The sequence below is a fragment of the Brachypodium distachyon genome, chromosome 2 (genome assembly GCF_000005505.3).
Source record: "Brachypodium distachyon strain Bd21 chromosome 2, Brachypodium_distachyon_v3.0, whole genome shotgun sequence".
Classification (NCBI taxonomy): Eukaryota; Viridiplantae; Streptophyta; class Magnoliopsida; order Poales; family Poaceae; genus Brachypodium; species Brachypodium distachyon.
This window is the reverse complement of record NC_016132.3, coordinates 4,924,661-4,943,227: the sequence shown is the minus strand read 5'-3', so window position 1 is coordinate 4,943,227 and position 18,567 is coordinate 4,924,661. Positions and strand designations below refer to the sequence as shown.

At 42.8% G+C, this 18,567-nt stretch overlaps 2 protein-coding genes across 9 annotated transcripts; both read left to right on the top strand.

Annotated features, from left to right (window-relative positions):
• The first annotated feature begins 88 nt into the window (after window positions 1-88).
• On the top strand, window positions 89-8,633 carry LOC100832632. Of its 8 annotated transcripts, XM_024459621.1 has the most exons (9): window positions 89-409; window positions 680-787; window positions 1,090-1,342; window positions 1,868-1,985; window positions 2,607-2,743; window positions 4,129-4,296; window positions 6,341-6,853; window positions 6,939-7,164; window positions 7,268-8,633. In XM_024459621.1, the coding sequence occupies exons 4-9, from the start codon at window positions 1,943-1,945 to the stop codon at window positions 8,512-8,514; spliced, it is 2,334 nt and encodes a 777-aa protein (XP_024315389.1). In that variant the 5' UTR covers window positions 89-409; window positions 680-787; window positions 1,090-1,342; window positions 1,868-1,942; the 3' UTR covers window positions 8,515-8,633. The 8 variants fall into 8 exon arrangements, with proteins under 8 accessions (XP_024315389.1, XP_024315393.1, XP_024315391.1 ...); XM_024459625.1 differs by lacking the exons at window positions 1,868-1,985; window positions 2,607-2,743 and having other exon boundaries at window positions 4,165-4,296; XM_024459623.1 differs by lacking the exons at window positions 1,868-1,985; window positions 2,607-2,743.
• A 1,128-nt stretch (window positions 8,634-9,761) lies between these two features.
• Window positions 9,762-15,968, top strand: LOC100831421 (protein IWS1 homolog A). Its single transcript, XM_003565179.4, has 8 exons — window positions 9,762-10,045; window positions 10,995-11,050; window positions 11,142-11,266; window positions 11,450-11,609; window positions 11,905-12,380; window positions 12,526-13,023; window positions 13,523-13,604; window positions 15,452-15,968. Exons 1-8 carry the CDS (start codon window positions 9,965-9,967, stop codon window positions 15,594-15,596), a joined length of 1,623 nt encoding a protein of 540 aa, XP_003565227.1. The 5' UTR covers window positions 9,762-9,964; the 3' UTR covers window positions 15,597-15,968.
• The last annotated feature ends 2,599 nt before the right edge of the window (window positions 15,969-18,567 follow it).

Genomic DNA, 18,567 nt, shown 5'->3' with positions numbered 1-18,567 from the left:
ATTGAAAGGTCCAGATCCGCCCAGGCCCAGCTTACCTCCGTATTCAGAACAAGTCGACCCGAAGCGGCGGCTTCCATTCCACCACCCAAGTCCGGCAACTCCGCCCGTCCGCCGGGCAGTTTTCCTCAGTGGTGGCGCCGGAGTTAGGGTTTCGTTGATCTGGTGCCACCGGCGGAGGGTAAGGACACTGTTGGTCGACCATATGGTATTATCATGTTCATTGGCCTCTACGGAAGACATTGGGTCAGATATCGAAACCTCCCTTGTTCAGAGAAACCTCGTATTTTGGTAGTAGAAGTATCGTAGTGTGGGATTAAGTTCTCGGGCAGCTTTTGAAGTGTTCTTATTTAAATATAAAAGTGGCTCCGTGGATTGTCATCTTGCCTGGGTACGGGGAGAGCAATATGAGGTAACTTACCTTCTTGCATCTGTTGTTCTTTTAGCGTATTGCTAAAGTTGTCTGGATAGAGTGGAATTTTTATTGTACTCCCTCCGACCGGTATTACTTGTCTCAAATTTGTTCAAATACGGATGTATCTATGTGTAAAAAGTGTCTAGATGCATGTAATATTTCGACAAGTAATTCCGGCTGGAGGGAGTAGTTAAAATCCTGTGAAATTATGTCATGATTGCAGCACATAATGATGCTTAATTTAGCCCATTGTTTTGGCATTTTAAGGTTTACAGAAATTGGCCAAGTGCTTTGGTTGGTTGACCAGACATTAGTAACACTTGACTTGGTGCAAGCCTCGCTCTTGTGATGTGAAGCATTTGATTTGTTCGGTGGGTAAGTACTCACTTCTTCATTATGAAGTCAATATCACATTCTAATTTTGTATAAATACTTAGCTTAATATTACTATCTAAGCAGCTAGTGGATGCAGCAGTAGAGTAATAAAACAATTATTTATGTGCATAAGAAATAAATACGGGCTTTCAAGTTTAAACTCCAATATGGCAATATGGTTACTATGGCATCATATGCATGTAGGTAATTAGTTGCCTCTTGAGACTGCAATGATAGTGGGAGGAAAATATACCATGGCAAGCATAAACAATGATGAATTCACACATAACATGAATGTACAGGACGAAGGAGGAGGATTTTGCGGCGTTGAATGGCAGGGCAGTTCTCCCTTGGCAGGACTACAGAAGCATGATGTCATCTTGCTTGGTCTCCCTGACAGGGGAGAACTGCACTGTAATTCACAAACCCCACACTTCTCAATATCACACCTGTTGGATCAAGCCCTTTCAGTCCTCATGCAGAGAATTTATAGTGTAGAGACCACTTAAGTGATCTGTTCTGGATATGCTGAAGAATATGCTACCACACCTAAAGGTATTCTCATGGAACTCTTGTATTAATCGTACACACGCATCTCTTGCTGTCTAAAGTTGTAATGATAACGGTGGGCCATTTTTCCACCATCAATGATATGACTTGCAGTTCTCTCTATTGTTAAAATTCTTTGATTGCGCAGTTCTACAGTAGCAATGCTTCATGACAATGCATCAAAACGTCACATAGGGCCATCTGTCACCTGTGCTAAACCATTTGTTCATGTGCTAGCTAAACTGCTAGATATTAAATGTGTCCACAACTCAACATATGTTGTTGTTCCACAATTCGAAGTCAAGGACATCTCTCTCTCTGGCAAAAATTAAGTCATCCATTTTTTTTATCTCCTGTGCCTGTTAGTCCAGTGGAGAGAGCTGATATGAGATGCTACAAAGTTACAATAAGATTTTGCTCTAGACAGTAATTGTCTTCAGAATTTTGGCTATCACTTAAAACCATGCCATTGATTAGGCCGAATGTATATGAGTTGTCCCTTATCTTTGTTTCTCTCTTTGGTTTTGCCAGAGTCTGTTTGACCACATATTCAACTTTAAGTCTACATGCATGAAGTTGTAGCATGCACAAGTACATGCTGAGAACATGTCTTTTGGACCAGAATGGGCCATATTATCCTTCAGGCCAGGTACAGGCATTCAAAATATATGTTCTGTATCTTTGAAGTTTGGATCCAAGCTGCACTTCAGTGAGGAATATCTCACAGATCTCCTGATCTGATGCTCTGCACCGCTATCTCTTGAGATATTCATGCCTCCTATAAGAAAATTAAATATATTCATGCCAGCTTTGGGACAATAGCTTCCAAAATGAGGTGTACGCAAAAGGAACATACTCCTATAGTTCTATGTGTGATAGCAAGGTGAACTGAGCTCAGCTTGGGTGGCCAGCCCAACAAGGTGTGCTGGCTGCCCACTGGGGTTCGACCCCCGAAGGTCGCATTCTGGTGTCTCAAAATATGTATCTATATACTGTCAGGTTGCAATCGCGCATCTCTTATAGTTAAAAAAAGTGTGATAGCAAGTATTGGTTTTCCGAATGGCCTCATACATCGTAAAGCGCTATATTAGGGACCAATCTCAAAATTGCCACAATACCTGTTTAGCTCTCTTGTCAGGTAATCTCTGCTTATTTTCTGGTGAGATATAAGTTCATCCTGAGACCAGAGCTAGCATTAGAGTCTCATTTTGGTTAGAAATTAAGTTGGCCTGTTTTACGTTTATAGTGACAAGTGGGGTCTCTGCTGCAGAAAGGATTATGTGCATCAGCTTCTCTTGGTGGGTTAGCAGTAGAGCATTACAGCCGATTTCTCTGTGCATCATCACAACTTCTCTACCAATAATTCCTATGTATGAAGTGCACCATCCCACAGATCTCCATTTTCAGGTAGTCTTTCGGGGTTTATGGTTGATGCAGTAACTCACTTCTCACCACAAGTTATCAGATGCCTCGTCGTCTACTGTCAATTTGTTTAGGTTTTCTGCTTGTCTAATTGCCTTCTGACTATTTTGAGCTGTTTTACTTGTTGTAAATTGAAAACATTAGTGTTGCTTTCTCATTAATTTCTAGTGAAGCGAAGTGGGGTTTCTGCCTTGCCAAAGCATGGTCAGGCTCCGCTGCTCATGGTATGATTGTCCAGTTTATTAAAGAAAATTTATTGGTGCATTCTCGTGATCTTTGTACCGATTGATCCAAACCTTCTCTGTGATTAGGGAAGTCATAAATTCAAGCAACATACATCCAGGTGTTCTCATTATTTCTATCCCTCGACTCTATCCATCTCGATCGACTTAGGTAGCCCAAAGTTGATAAGTTTAGTGTTGAATCTGTCATCTAAGAGGATATTGTGTGGTTTTATGTCCGTATAAACAATTACCTGCCTATATGAGGCAGAGCCCTGTCAACATTGGTGATGATGATCTAACAAGTGCACAAATCTAGAGGAGCATTGAGTCTCTATGCATGTATTTGTAAACCAGGAGGCTGTGAAACTGTCCATTTGTTTGAACCATGGTCAGATTTTTTACAATTCCTTAATCAGCCCAATCAAAATGTTCTGATCCAAATCTTCGATTATCATTCTTTGGTTCTCTAAGTGACCCTCAAAAACTGAACTCAAGCTGTTGATCTAGTAGATGAGAACTCAAGATTAGGGATGCAAGGGGGATCCCGCTTATAAGTCAAATTCCAAATCCACTAGTCAAATATAGTGCTCATATTTGACTTGTGAATTTGGAGATGACTTAGCAGCGGGGATATAAGCAGAATCCCACTTGCATCCCTACTCAAGATGCCACTGTATAGAAACCAAAGACACTTGATAAGCTATGCCGATGCTGTACAGTGTACAGAAACCAAAGCTACTTGATAAGCTATGCCTATGCCAATGATTAGTGAAGTACTTCTCTTCAATCAGAAGGATTCTAACACACTTCTTTTAACTTCATCACACACACACACACGATAGATATATATATATATATATATATATACTATACAACGATTCCTTTTCGGATATAGAGGGGAAATATGCATATGGCGCTTGTGCTGTTGAATGGCAGGGCAGCTCTCCTTCGGCAGAGCCAGAGCAGGGCTGCAGATCATTGCTTTCCCTGCATCTGGTTGTGTACTCTGCCGAGGGAGCACTGCCCTGTTATTCAGAGCCCACAATATTTCTCTATTCAGCACTTGTTTGGTTGTTCCTACCTCCTATACTTGCTTAGGCTATCTGACTGTGCACCGAATTTATAGATGGCTGACAACTTGCACAGTGTAAGCTTATTCTGGGGATGCTGATGCCTGCTCAGGATATGCCAGAGAACAGACTGAAGAATGTGGAGTATTCTTCTGAATCTTCTTGTTTGGATTGGGCCCGCAGTACGTGTACGTCTGTGTACCATCCTTTGAAGTCACATCTATGGACCGCCTCTACACTAACTGTAAGTATGTAACAAGGTTGTTAGCTAGGTACTCCCTCCGATCCCAAAAAAGTGTCGCCAATTTTGTACTAAGTTAGTACAAATTTTGTACTAAGTGGGCGACACTTTTTATGGATCGGAGTGAGTATTTAATTTGGGTTCTGCACTTGCACTTGAATATCTGGGCATATTCGCTGCACATTGCAGCTGGCACCTTTTCCTTGCCTTTCTTCAGATTTGCACTGTCAAGTCAGAAGTACATCTCCTAAGCTCGATTTATTCTCTTAGTATTTCCCATTTCACAATTATTCAGTCATTGTATGCCTTGCTATCTTCCACTGAAATATTCATCAGTAAAAGATAAACATAAGTTTGATATGATTTTCTTCAACGCAATATTCATCGGTGAAATCTAGCTCCTGGTAATTGAAATAAAGACAATCTGCAGAATTTAGCACCCTACTTTCCCTCTCTAAGCCAGAGACTGTTAAAGGAAATGGCTTGTGTTCTGCTGCTAATAACTGGTTAAACCTCATGCCCCTGGTACTATGCCGCAGCAGCGCAGCTGTTTGAACAATGGTTGGTGGTTTGGAATAGTAAGTCGAAGCAGATGAAATGTGTACGAGTTGCTGGGGTGTTCTGGGCTATTTGGAAGGCGCGCAACAATGCTTCTTTTTTTTCTTTTCTTTTCTTTTTAGAGGCAATGCTTGTTCTTTCACTGAATGCAACAATGCTTGTTTCCGCAATGTTCGGTTACATGAACCGGTGGCGGTCATGTTTTCCGCCTGCAAGTGGATTGATAACTGGGACATTTTACAGGCGAAGGAGAAAAAGAAGGCAGCTGCCCTGAGGGGCAAAGCTAGTCGAGCGAGTAGCTAGTGAGATATGAAAAGCGGCAGGTGGCTGGCGCTGCGGCTTCAGGTTGGAAGATCGGTAAACAACAGACAGATTCTGGATGGGAGCCTTGCTTGACTCTGCCGTTAGGTCCTGTTACTGCTAGTTTTGTTCAGTTAGCTGATCAGGCCTTTTGCTTTGATGGGTCGGATGCCCTGTCGCTCTGATGGATGAAACAAAACAAAAACTCAGCAGTCACGACGAAGCAAATTTTTGTACTCCGTATCTTGCATTGGCAACATATAATCATATGATTTTTAACAGATTTTCATGTTATACTCCTAGCATATGCAGTAGTATTGCACTTTTTGCACGCTTTTTTGCACAAATTTGAGAACTTCTGAACGCAAAAACAAAAACACGAAATAAAGAGCCCACTACCCGCAAAAAAAAAGAAAAGAAATAAAGAACCCACAGAAACGTTTTGCCGATCTGAGCCAGGAAATAGGGGGTTCCATACCCTCGCCCGGTCCTGCGACCGGAGCGGCCAGCCCGCCTCTGCACCCAGCGACCGGAGCCCAGCCGACGGCGGCCAGTGGCCACCGCCATGTGCCACGCTCCCCCCTGCTCTACTCGCACCGGCTGCTCCACTGCTGCTCCTCTCCCCTCGCCCATCCCTTCTCCCGTGCGACCAGGGGCGACCGCTAGCCCTAACCTCTCCCCGCAGGCGGCCCGTGACGGCCTGTTCAGCTCCCCTTCCTGCTACCCCTCTCGCTCACGCATTAGCCAGCGCCCATCCTCTCTGCTGCTCCCCCGAATCCACTCTCGTCCCGTAGAGTCTGCACCCGTTGCTCCAACCGAAGGCGTGGAATCCAAATCCTTCGATTGTACCCTCGACTGACAATTGATGGAGAATAACTTTGTGTCTGCAAGGGTAACGTATCTGAATTTTGACTTTCTTTGTGTACTACTAGAAAGTGTGCCTTCACATTGTTCAGAACATTTCTGCACCCAACCATGAACTGGTATTTAAGATTTAAGTGCTGCTGCAAGTTCACTTTGCTATAAGCTAACCACTCATGGCCATGCAAGGATTGCCATAAAATACCAATTACTCCTATTTGATAAGCATGTGACGCTCTTAAGTAGCTGTTAGCGACGTTCTTCTATATTGGTACTGTTCTTTACTATTCATAACATGTTTCCTACACTTGTCCAAAACGCATTGCAGATGAACAATGATAAGCTTAGAAGGAGAAGGATGATGCTTATAAGGGCCGCTGCATCCGTGGCTTCATGTATGGTTACGTTGTATGTCCAGTCTAGACCAAAGAGGAAGAAAGAGAGTGTTGCCTATGGCCCAATAGAGGAGAGGGACAAGAACAGAATTGCCTTCCTAAATAATCAGATTTACAAGGATGATATAACTTGTCTGAGAACGCTAAGGCTTATGAGGGCTCCTTTCTTCCGCTTGTGTCAAGTTTTGAGGGAGCGCTCTTTGCTCCATGATACCATCCATATATCCATTGAGGAGCAAGTTGCCATGTTCTTGATTACAGTAGGGCACAACCTTAGGAATAGGGAAGTAGGTGCTATTTTTAATAGGTCCGGTGAACCAGTTAGTCGCTATTTTGGACTAGTCCTCCATGCCATAGGTGAGCTAAGGGATGAGCTTATTAGGCCGCCGTCATTGGAGACCCCAACCAAAATTGCTGGCAACCCAAGATGGGACCCATACTTTAAGGTATGATCATGAACACCTATATTATTTAGTTGTAGGGTAAAAACTGTGTACTTACTATTTTTTCGTGGTGGATCTGTTCATGTAGGATTGTGTTGGAGCCATTGATAGTACACAGATACAAGCTTCTGTCAGTAAAAACATGGAGGCAGCCTTCTGTGGTAAGAAGTCATCTGCAGGACAAAATGTGATCGCGGCCATTGATTTTGACCTTCGCTTCACTTATGTGCTGGCTGGTTGCGATGCGTCTGCACATGATGATGCCGTTTTAATGGATGCAATTGAGTGCGAGAATGGCTTACGTGTTCCTGAAGGTAATTTTTCTTTTCTTTCTAGCACTATATGCCCATTTAGAGTTATTACTACTTGGTACTATGCAATACCACCTTAGGATAATATGTGTTCCTGACATGTTAGGTAAATTCTACTTAGTGGATGCTGGATATGGAGCCAAACCTGGATTTCTGCCACCATTCTGCGGGGTGAGATATTACTTGAATGAGTGGGGGAACAACCCTGCGCAAGATGCAAGGGAATTGTTCAATCTTAGGCACTCATCTCTACGAGTGACCGTAGAACGTGCATTCTCATCACTCAAGCGGCGATTTAAAATTCTCGACGATGCAGCCCCATTCTTTCCCCCTGCTACTCAAACAGATGCTGTAATAGCTTGTGTCATCCTCCACAACTGGATTCTTTCCCAAGGCACTGACTGTTTCATTCTACCAGAGAGTTCTTGGGCACCTAATTCTCCTAGTTCTCAAAGGGAGCAAGCACATGACCATAGGCACATGGTTGAGTTCCGACAAGCTCTTGCCGATAAAATGTGGGAAGACGGCCAAAACTATGAGCCTCTTGTTGCCAATGTGACTGAGAATGAAAATGTCAATGGAGAAAGCGACACTTTTGCTGCAGCTATTGAAGAGTTTACACTGCCTTTTCCTATTCCCAAAGAGGGGATCAACGGTGATTCCTCAAGCAGTAAAGCACCGAAAAGGGCCAAGTTAAACAACGACGATGATTTGATACATCTGATGACCCGCCTTGATGACCTTACCAAAGCTATAGAGAAGTCTGGTTCTTCAGATACACATGTCCCCGAAGACCTTTGGGGTAACTTGATGCATCTCCCTGGATTTCAAGAGGCATATCTTACCCATTACTATGCTCATTTAATTGAGAATCCTGCAATTGCTAGAGCATTCAACAAGCTTAGCATGTCTAACAAAATGATTTGGGTTTCTAGACATATTAGCGTGTCTGAGGAAGAAAATGCCAATGGAGAAAGTGACACTTTTGCTGCAGCTGTTGAAGAGTTTACACTGCCTTTTCCTATTCCCAAAGAGGGCAACACTGGTGATTCCTCAAGCAGTAAAGCACCAAAAAGGGCTAAGTTAAACACTGACGATGAGTTGATACATCTGATGACTCGCCTTGATGACCTTACCAAAGCTATAGAGAAGTCCGGTTCTTCAGATACAGATGTCCCTGAAGACCTTTGGGGTAACTTGATGGTTCTCCCTGGATTTCAAGAGGCATATCTTACCCATTACTATGCTCACTTGGTTGAGAATCCTGCAACTGCTACAGCATTCAACAAGCTTAGCATGTCTAACAAAATGATTTGGGTTTCTAGATATATTAGCAGCCACCTTTCTGGGTAGAACTGAACTTTATACTATTTGAACCATGTTGTCCGTCATACTGGACCTTGCGTTTTGTAAGAACTGAACAACTTGACTGTGGTTGACCTGGTAAATATTTCATGCGTGTGTTATTGCCATGTTATGCCTGTGCCATGAAACCTTCTTTTAGACGATGTTGTGCCATGAAACTTCGTAGTTGAATTAGGATTGCAATATTTTGTGGACATCTCAAACACCCACATATATAAGCACCTTCTTTTATGTATGATACAAGGTGTTCAGGGAGATGCTTACAAAAAATCAACCACCTTTTATTTAAGCTACTGTTTGTTTCTATAGGACAATTGTTTAGTTATGCATCCCAGGTATAGAAATGAGATTTAATTCTTGTATGTGTTTGTTTATTTCAAGTCAAGCAGTCGTGCTGGCAGAGATTCGAACTGAAGATTAGCCCCCTGTTTGTTGTTCGCAAGTTTTTTGTTTACAGGGTTCAGTTTTACTAAGTTACTCGCTCCGTTTCATTATTCTTGTCTCAAATTTGCCCAAAAATGAACGTATCTATTCCTAAAAGGTGTCTAAATACATGTAAAATTTCGACAAGAATTATGGAACGGAGGTATTAGTGTTTAGTCCCCTCGCGAAAGAAAAGTTCATTGTTCTAAGTTGTAGTATCGGATTTTTGCTTTGATGTTGTTGTCTGCACCTTTGCAAGTGTTGTTTTCCCAAAGACAGAACACTTGTCAGTTCATCATCCAAAAAAGATATTAATATATTTGGTCAAAACTTAAGTAGTTTGACTAAGGATAAATAATATCTTAATCGTGTACAATGGGTGACGTCAGCCTTTTTTTAAAGATGCCACGTAAGATAATTGCTGACTTGGAAGAGAGGTGAAAAAGTCATGTAGTTGAGAGATGATCTCTAAAGATGTGGTAAAGAAAATGCAAATTTCCATTACACTAGATTTCACTTTTTCTTAACACAAAGTTGATTAATTTTATTCATCTAGACATTAATTGTAAGATATGGCAATAAAAGATGATCCATTGTATAACATGTTTTATTAACTTATCTAAACGACATGAAACAAATGAAAATGACAGTCTTATCGACCATTGTTTATACCCTTGTATTTACCGTATTATTCGTGTGCTTGTAGAACGGTTCTGGTCCGTTCACGGGGAAATGGACGGATGGGATAAAGTGGGCAGCACGACTACGGCAGGGGATCTTCGGTCCCCGTGGTGCTCATCTCATGCACGGTTTGTCTTCGGCCTCCGTTCGCCGGTGTGGGGCCCACCCAACCACGGCTCCGGCCCGCGCCAACAAAATAGAGTCAGGCGGGAAAACCGCCCCCCGCGCGCCTCAATCCAATCCCGCGCCACGCTCTCCTTCGTCTTCACTTTCGCGCCGCCCCAGTTCGGAACCCTAGCGAGGGTCCTAGATCGGGAACGGAGGGCACCATACGATGGCTGCCGCGGCCGCCGACGGAGCGCTGCTCGACCTGCTGCCCCAGATCCACGCCCTCTTCTCCGACCAGCTCCGCGTGGTAACTTACAGGAAATTTCCCCCCGCTCTGACGGCCCAATCGCCGCTCCCATGATTCACTCGTCCGATTTCGCCTCGTATTGCTTGCCTATGCGGGGTTTCTCTGCGTGGGGTGTTTAGGGTAGACGCGATTTGTTGGGGTCCTTTGGTCGTGTTGTGTTTTGGGGCTCGGTTGGTGCGACTGGTGTGAGTTAGGGCTGCGATTGCTCTGAAGTGCAACCTTCTGGTGATTTTTCTTTTTTGCCCTTGTTAGTGGCTCATTCCGGGTCAAGGTCTGATTGCGTGGGGGGAATTTCATGAAAATATTTTGTATTTCCACTGAGGCACAGTTTCTGTATGGATTGTAGCAAACACGATTGAATTTTTCTGTATAGACGATTATCTAAAATTGCTGTAATCCTCTCTGCGAGGATTGAGTTTGTTAGTCTGCTCAGTTTTCAACTGACTAAAATATTTAAGCATGCAAAAACTCAGATAGATAGTTACGAGGAAGTATCCAATGAGACTGCTTTTTTCTGTGAGTACATTCATACTCCCTCCGATCCTAAATTCTTGTCTCCAATTTGCCCAAATATGAATGTATCTACTCTTAAAAGGCGTCTAGATACATGTAATATTTCGACAACAATTTAGGATCGGAGGGAGTACTTTAGAATTTAGAGTGATTAAACCATAATTTGTTACTCAAGCTCCATGCGGTGAATCGATGTTTTCTCATGTCACTTGAGATTTTTCGTATGTTGCTTCTTTTGTGGTTGCCCCATTGACCATTCTTCAGTGCATTGTAATTGTTTACAACTACTTCCTCCGTTCCTAAATTCTTGTCGTGGTTTTAGTACAAATTTGAACTAAAACCACGACAAGAATTTAGGAACGGAGGGAGTATTTGAGTATGTTTTTTTTTACATGGTGGTTAACATTCCCACATTCTACATCTGTTCTTCTAACAGATTTCATACAAATGGCTGAGTCGGAATTTTTCTGTATCATCAAATGATGCCAAGAGGTGATGTTCACTCTTCTCTTGGGATATTCAATTTTCCATCTAATAACTGTAGCATCATGTTCGCACCTAACTAGGCCTTAGTTCTGTTCAGGCTGCTTCAGGAGTTCGTCAAGAAACATGGAACTGATCACCAAGTGATTTACAGTGTATCTGGGTGGTTAAAGAATAACCCGCAAAATTATTGTGTAAAACTCACTTCAGGACATAAACTTGAAGGTAGCATGGGACAACAGTTTCTTTTACCGTGCAGTTTCTCAACTTATATTACTCCCGTTATTTTAAATGCCTGTTAGAATTCAAAACTAAATCTAGAGTATTTGCCTCTCTACTCTCCAGTCATATGTTGATACTAAGTGCCAGTCTTCTCTTCTAAATAGTTATTTTCCTTGAGCAATGCAGAAGCAAGGCAAGAGTTTAAGGATTCTTGTTCAGTTCAGGTTTACAGTGTCCAGGCTTGTATCCCAAAAGATACTGCCGTACTTTGGAATCCTGAATTTGTGCAAGCAGAGGAGTTGTTCAATCAGCCATTTGATGAAGAAAATTGTTTGAGAGATAATAGGTATTGCTCATTTTAATCTCCTTGCCTTGCTTTCCTCTCTACCCCAATATGTAGACATGCTTAGGAAGGATATGTAGTAGAAGACGCGATGAGATCAGAATAGTATGAAATGAGTGAGATAAAGAAAGGGGAAGGGATGTTATATAAAACATAAGAATATTAAAGAGTACCTCCTGATGCATATTTTGTGTTTTACCCATGCCAATGTTTTCCTCAATATATATGAAAAAACATGCATGCCACCTATTTCCCTAATCAGGTTTCTGAATTTCATAGCTTCTCAACTCTCGTGCAGGTTTTGTGGTGTTTTGAATTCTTTTGTCAAGCGAACTACCAAAGGGAAGCATGTGGGCTCAGTGCCCCCAAAGCCTACGAATATTGCTGCAGTAGCTGCACTGTCAAAACCTAGTAGTGCTCCAAAAGAACAATCTGTTATTGGTCGACAGCAAGGTCTACCTCGACCATCAAGTCCAAAGAAAGAAACAAGTAATAAGGCTGGTCGACAGCCAGGTCTACCTGGACCATCAAGTCCAAAGAAAGAAACAAGTAATAAGGCTGAGAAGGATAATATCCCAGTCCTGGATAAAACAGCCAATGCTCCTGTTGTCAAAGAACCATCAATTGCTATACATGCAAATAAAGCCAAAGCTCAGAACGGAAAGGCTCTGCCCAGTAATGGTGGATCCCTGGCTACCATGTGGGGCCGTGCATCAGCAAAACCCAAGGCTCCAGCTGTCACTAATGCTACTACAGATTTACCAAGTGTTGCTGGTATTTCTCACAAGACCTCATACTTTAACTCATGTTGTTGTACTTTCTTGCTGCTAATTTTCATTATATATCTAGTCATGTAAATTAATTCTCACATATAAAGTATACCGCAGTGTTGAAATTCTTATGCTGTTAATATGTTCAGTGACAGCTGATGCACAGATATGTGCAAAAGAAGAAGCAGATGCTGATAGCAGTGATGATGAACAAAGTGTACACTACAAGCGGGCTTCTGGAGGTGCAAGCAACAGAAAGAGAAGAGCGGTCTTTGATCTTTCAGATGATGAGGAGGAGGACAATGTTACAGCCATTGCATCTCCGGAGCCACCAAAACAATGTGTCACAAAACCTGGTACAGAATCTTCTCAAGATGATAAACCAGAGAAGAAGAAATTGGAAGGCAAACAGGAGATAGTGAATGACGTGAAAGATGTTACAAATGGGACAGATTCTGAGTTTACTTCGGAATGTAAAACCAAAAGTCACAACACTATCAACCAATCTGGAATTACCTTAAAAGAAAAGAGCAAAGATCCGCCTACCAATGGCAATAATAAGCAGGATCACGCTGCTGAGACTGCTTCAGACGCACCAAAAAGAAGGAAGGTTTTGAAGACACGCATAGATGAGCGAGGGAGAGAAGGTACATTAATACTCTGAGCCTTTGAAACAAACTATGCACTGCTTAGTTATGCTTATATTGTTTGCTGTGCAAAAACAAACATTTGAAACTTAACCTTTGAGTTATTCTACTATGATGGTGTCAATGACCTTTTTGCTGAATAGTTATAATATTGTGCCTTTATTTCGGTAATGATTAAGCTATTATGGACAAAAGTACTACCTCTGTTCCATAATTCTTGTCAGAATCTTACATGTATTTAGACACTTTTTAGGAATAGATACATCCAATTTTAGGCAAATTTGAGACAAGAATTATGGAACGGAGGGAGTAGTAGCTAAGCCCGCAAACATTTTTTGTTCTCCTAATTGAACGTGCTACTGAATGTGTGTTGTCCTAACATGGCTTGGACTTGGACTTGCATCATAGCTTTTCTAGTCGATCATTTTGCTTAATTCTTCCCTGTTTTCTGTGCACTAGATTCTAAATTTGCTGAAAATATGCTAATGTCCTATTTCAGTAACTGAGGTTGTCTGGGAGGGTGAAGCTTCTGACAGTGACAAGGCAGAGAAAAATGTGACCAGTCCTGATGCTGCACCCAGGTAATGGACTAACTTTTAGAGTTGGCATTCATTATTTATTTGCATTTTATAGTTTGATACCATGTGGTTACTGATGATAATGGAGCAATTATTTAGACTGCTCAGCTAGAAACTGGTCTTGTCTAGTTCATCAGAGACAAAAAGATAGAAAGAATTATACACCAGAAGTAATCCAGAAATTTAGTTTCCTTGTAATTGGCGGTATAATTCCACTGACCATTCTATCGTGTATGATAAAAATAGAAACACCATTGAGCTGCCATATCTCATTAGATTTGATTAAGATGTTTGAAATATTCTTGAATGTTGACTTGTGATAGAAGCATTGCCTATCTAATGTATGAGTGGAAAGCACTAATATGTGGGAGGCGGCAATGACTCTTTGTTCGGTTGCTAACCTTGAATTATTCTAGAATTCAAGTATGACATGTTAACATTAACATAGTTTGCGTCCTAAAAAAAATTCAATCTTGTGGATAAATGAAGAAAACCTGACGTAATCCGATTATTATGGGTTAATTGGATCTATGCCACTCTCTATTCCACCGGTTGGAAATATGCCATTACAAAAACTTGACTTGGAGAAATGCCACTCTAACTTTCTTATACCTCTAACTATGCCATTCTGTCTACTTAAGACCAATTACTGTTCATAAAATACATGTATTTCAGCGTGTATAGCAGTATAATACCCCTATTTACAACGTTCGGCAGTATGTTTGAGTCTCTTCCGGGCGCCATAAACGTTCAAAACATTCAAATTTGGCCCATAATTCAAACTTCTTAGAAAAATCAATAAAAATTCAAACATTCAAGTTAGGGTCAGGATAGAGGAGCGCATGGGGGATAATAAGGGGAATATAACTGTTTGACTTGGGATGGAAAAAAATTGTTTGTATAGAGCTATGTATATCTGTATTTAGACAATATACGTGATGGTATTGGACAAAATGGCATGGATAGAGGTATAAAAAAGTTAGAGTGGCTTTTCTCCAAGTCAAGTTTTTGTAATGGCATATCTCCAACCGGTGAAAATTATAATGGCATAGATCCAATTAACCCGATTATTAATGGCTGGCACCAGGCTTAAACCTACTTAGTTGTACCACACTTCCCACAGGCTAAATCACAGAAAGCTCATGGTGCTGCAATCACTCAACAGCCACCGAGCCCAGACCCAAAAGCCACAACAACGATAGCAGGCATATGAAGTAAGAGCATCTCTAGCAGATCCCTTATACAGCCTGACCTGTAATATTTTGGGTTTTGCACAAAAATAATGCCCCGAACAGACCCCTTAAAAGAGTCCGGCCTTTAAAAAGTTTTAGGGATCACCGTAAAACTTTCTGCCCGCGTGCTATATCTAGTGCTCCGACCCGTTTAAAGGTCGCGTGCTATATCTTTTTCACCACCCAAACACGGTCAAATCCGTCTGAGCCCACGCGGTACTGTAAAAGTATAACACTAGTTTAAGGGATCTGTTCTGGCCGACGCAAATCGCCACCTTAACAGTTTTAGGGTCTACCTTATATGGCTTTTAAGGACCAGCTTACGGGATCTGCTAGAGATGCTCTAAACGAGCCTGCTACAAAACATTTTATCCAATTTCTTAGTAGCTGTGCTAGTTACATACAAGACCCTAGTCTGAAGTTCAACATGTTGTGTTAACTCGATGTCTCTTTTTGTGCTGTTACTCGTCAGACAGCATGTTCTGTTGGCTGGATGTCTTATCTTGTGTTGTTGCTCATCAACAAGTTATGCTAGTGCATCAGTTTTTATTCACAGATCAACTTGCCTAATCCAGTCGAACCCTACTGATATTCTCTGCCCTTTTCATTTGCTGCCAGGCCAACTCTTCCAAGTAAGCCACAGCCGGCAGCAAACACTGACAGAAGCAATGTTGCAAGTAAAACAGCAGGCGCCAAGAAGCCTGCCAAAGCTGCTCCTCCCAAGCAAGGGAAGAACATAATGTCATTCTTCAAGAAGATATAAGCCTGCCCTCCTATCTGATGACCTGTCGAGCAAACTGTCTCCTGCACTAGCTTCAGCCACTGAACACATGACAGCCGAGCTAGCTCCACCTGAATATCACCTCGAACAGGGACGCCTTCTCCAAGCAGCGGTTAGCTTCATCGCAAAAGAAGGTAAAATGAATCGTTAGCTGTGCCACTTTTTCTACCGAAGTTGTAGCATTTTGTTGTACTTGTAGGTAGCTTGTTAGTTTGATTGGACATACATTTATGTTTCGGAGAATTCAGAGGCTCCCTTGCTGTACATACGTATCCTGTGATCCTGTGTTTCTGAACGTGCCCGATGTGTTTTCCGGGAACAAGAAAGGAACGCTACCATTCTGATTCGTGAAAACTGTCTACATAGGCCGTGGCTTTGATACTCCACGGTATGGCCTGTTTCAGATTATGGGCGCTACATCTGCTCTGGACGATCCTAAAAAAAAAAGACAAATCTGCTCATGACGAGAGCTCTCGCCTGTCACACGCTCTGTTGCTGCACGTTCCCTCTGTTACCTTCACTGACGCCGTGACGCAGGAAGTCAACCTCTGCATGTAAAAAAAAAACAGGCCCACTCTTTACTGAACCATTGCCTACTGGCGCCATATGTTCCCACAGGGATATATAGGCAGTGACGACAAGTAGCTAGAGACTGCAAAGACAGGAGGAGTGAAACGCAAGGAAAGGAAAACGTCACTAGCAACAACAGTATGATCATGTCTATCTCTCGTCGTGTTTTCCGTTCCCAATAAGCTTGCGTTCCCGAGCCGTGCCGAAGAAGACATGAAAGATTTGTTACCAAACCAAGCCGCTGCCTTCGTGCGGCGCTTCCGTTGCCATCAATCGATCGATGGCTGCTAGTATATGCTATTCGCCCTGCTCATCATGCATGCATGCTGCCCCGGCCGCGGGAAAGCGCGAGTATGATTACGCCACGCCAAGCTAAACCACGTCCTTATCTCTCCCTCTCGCCGGTGACGCAGAGGAAAAGAAAACAGAGGAAGAGGTCGATAAGAGAAACCCCCCGTCATGATCGATTCGAGACAGGGTGGTGGCTTAGCTAGCTTAAGATGGCAGCAAAACAAAACGGCCGCAGCGAGAGCCAAGACAAGCAGCACAACCAACACACGGAAAGGGAGGTTTCCTCTTCCCTGCCTTGAGAATTCGAGATGAGATGACGATACGATGTCGATCCACCGGGGATCGTACAACAGCTCGATGGTGTGTAATCTGCTGCTCCTGTGGACGAATCATGGCTACAGACGTGAATGTGCCAACTCTACTGAAAGGAAAGCTAGGAGCGACAAAGGCTGAAAATGCTCAAGGCATGGGCCGGTACTGGAATTGAACAAAAAAGAGTTAAATCCACGTTTAATCGAGGTTATGATGATGCCATGAGGAAGAGCGCGCGTCGTGTAATCTGGCCCAGCAGGCCAGCACGACTCAAGAGCTGGACTTGAAAAAGGAAAACCACGGAACATGTTGCCCTGCAGGCTGGGACTGGGACTGGGACTGGGACTGGGACCCGTCTATCTAAATTGTATTCCTGTACTATCATGTATCCGTCAGGGAAGCAAAGATCGCCCCTCGCTGCGCGCTGCATCAGGACTCTGGATTGCCTTTTTACTATTCTTACATATTAATTATTTTTAATTTATTTAAATATGAATGTATTTATATCAAAAAACATCTTGATATATGTGATATTTTAACAATTAATATGGACGATGGAGTAATATACGAATACCAAATTCTCAAGCAGCAGCACCCATCCCTGCGTGTCAGTTCACACGAAGCCCTTTACCTGGGACCCAGAATGACGCGCACGTCGCCGTGTCGTGCCGTCTACGAAAATCCGTCGCTCCTCCACACACACCAGACATGAGCCATGTCTCAGTGTATCAGTAAAAATAAAATAAACTATTGTAAGTATAGTAAATTAGTAATTGCGTTCTTTCAAGTCACTTCCCGTCGAGCTTTCTCCAATTTTACCTTAAAAATGTTTAAGCATTCAACAAAACTAGACAAACTGTGCGGTAGTGGCGTTGTATACTCTGGTGAAACACGTTTTACACGTCGCTGACAGGCGGGGCAGGGGTGGAGATGCATCACCATGGGCCCCACGGACCAGGCCCACACGTGATGGCTCGGACTGGAAGTAGGGGCCAGAGGCACATGGGTCTAGGTGCCGCCAGGAGGTCAGAGCGTGGGGCCCCCGCATCGTTAAAGAGACAAGCACGTAGCAGGACGGTGGACGGAGTAGGCTCCGCGTACATAGCCGTTGGGCTTAGCCAAAAGCCTCGGTCGGATTCCGGGGACATGTCTCAGTTTTTGTTCCATTTTCCTGCCATCTGGGCTCCATGCACCCCTACTGACTATGCTGAGTCACTGACTAGTCTGTACTGCTAGTAATATGTCTATTTTTTCGTTTTTCTCGTTCGAAATAAATTCTGGTAGAGGAATAGATAGAGGCCAGCTTTTTCAGAACATATTTGCAGTCCCCTCCCTCCCTCCCCTGATTGAGCTGGACCATTCGTCCATGATTCAAGACTCAAACGTGGCTATAATTATCCGCAGCTTTCAGGGCATTCAGTTACTCATCCATCGACGTTTCCAGCAGATATTCTCCATTCTGTCTTCCACTTTATCCCAACATTCAAAATAACCTGAATCTTTGCCTGCACGGATATCAAACATTACAAAACCCACCTCTCCTTTTTTCGTGTAGGAGATCAAAGAAGAAGTACCAGACGGCGCAGCCACATTATATATCATACGCGAAAGTCCGTCCCAAAGTCTCAACGGGCTCTGGACCAATCACTGCGACCCGGCCCCAGCTAGCGTCGCATCCTATGCTAGCGATAACAAATGTGACAAAACTTCAAGCTCCTTTGTAGTATCATACATTCATACTCCATAATTAATCTGCTGCTCGCGAGATCGATCGGCTTGA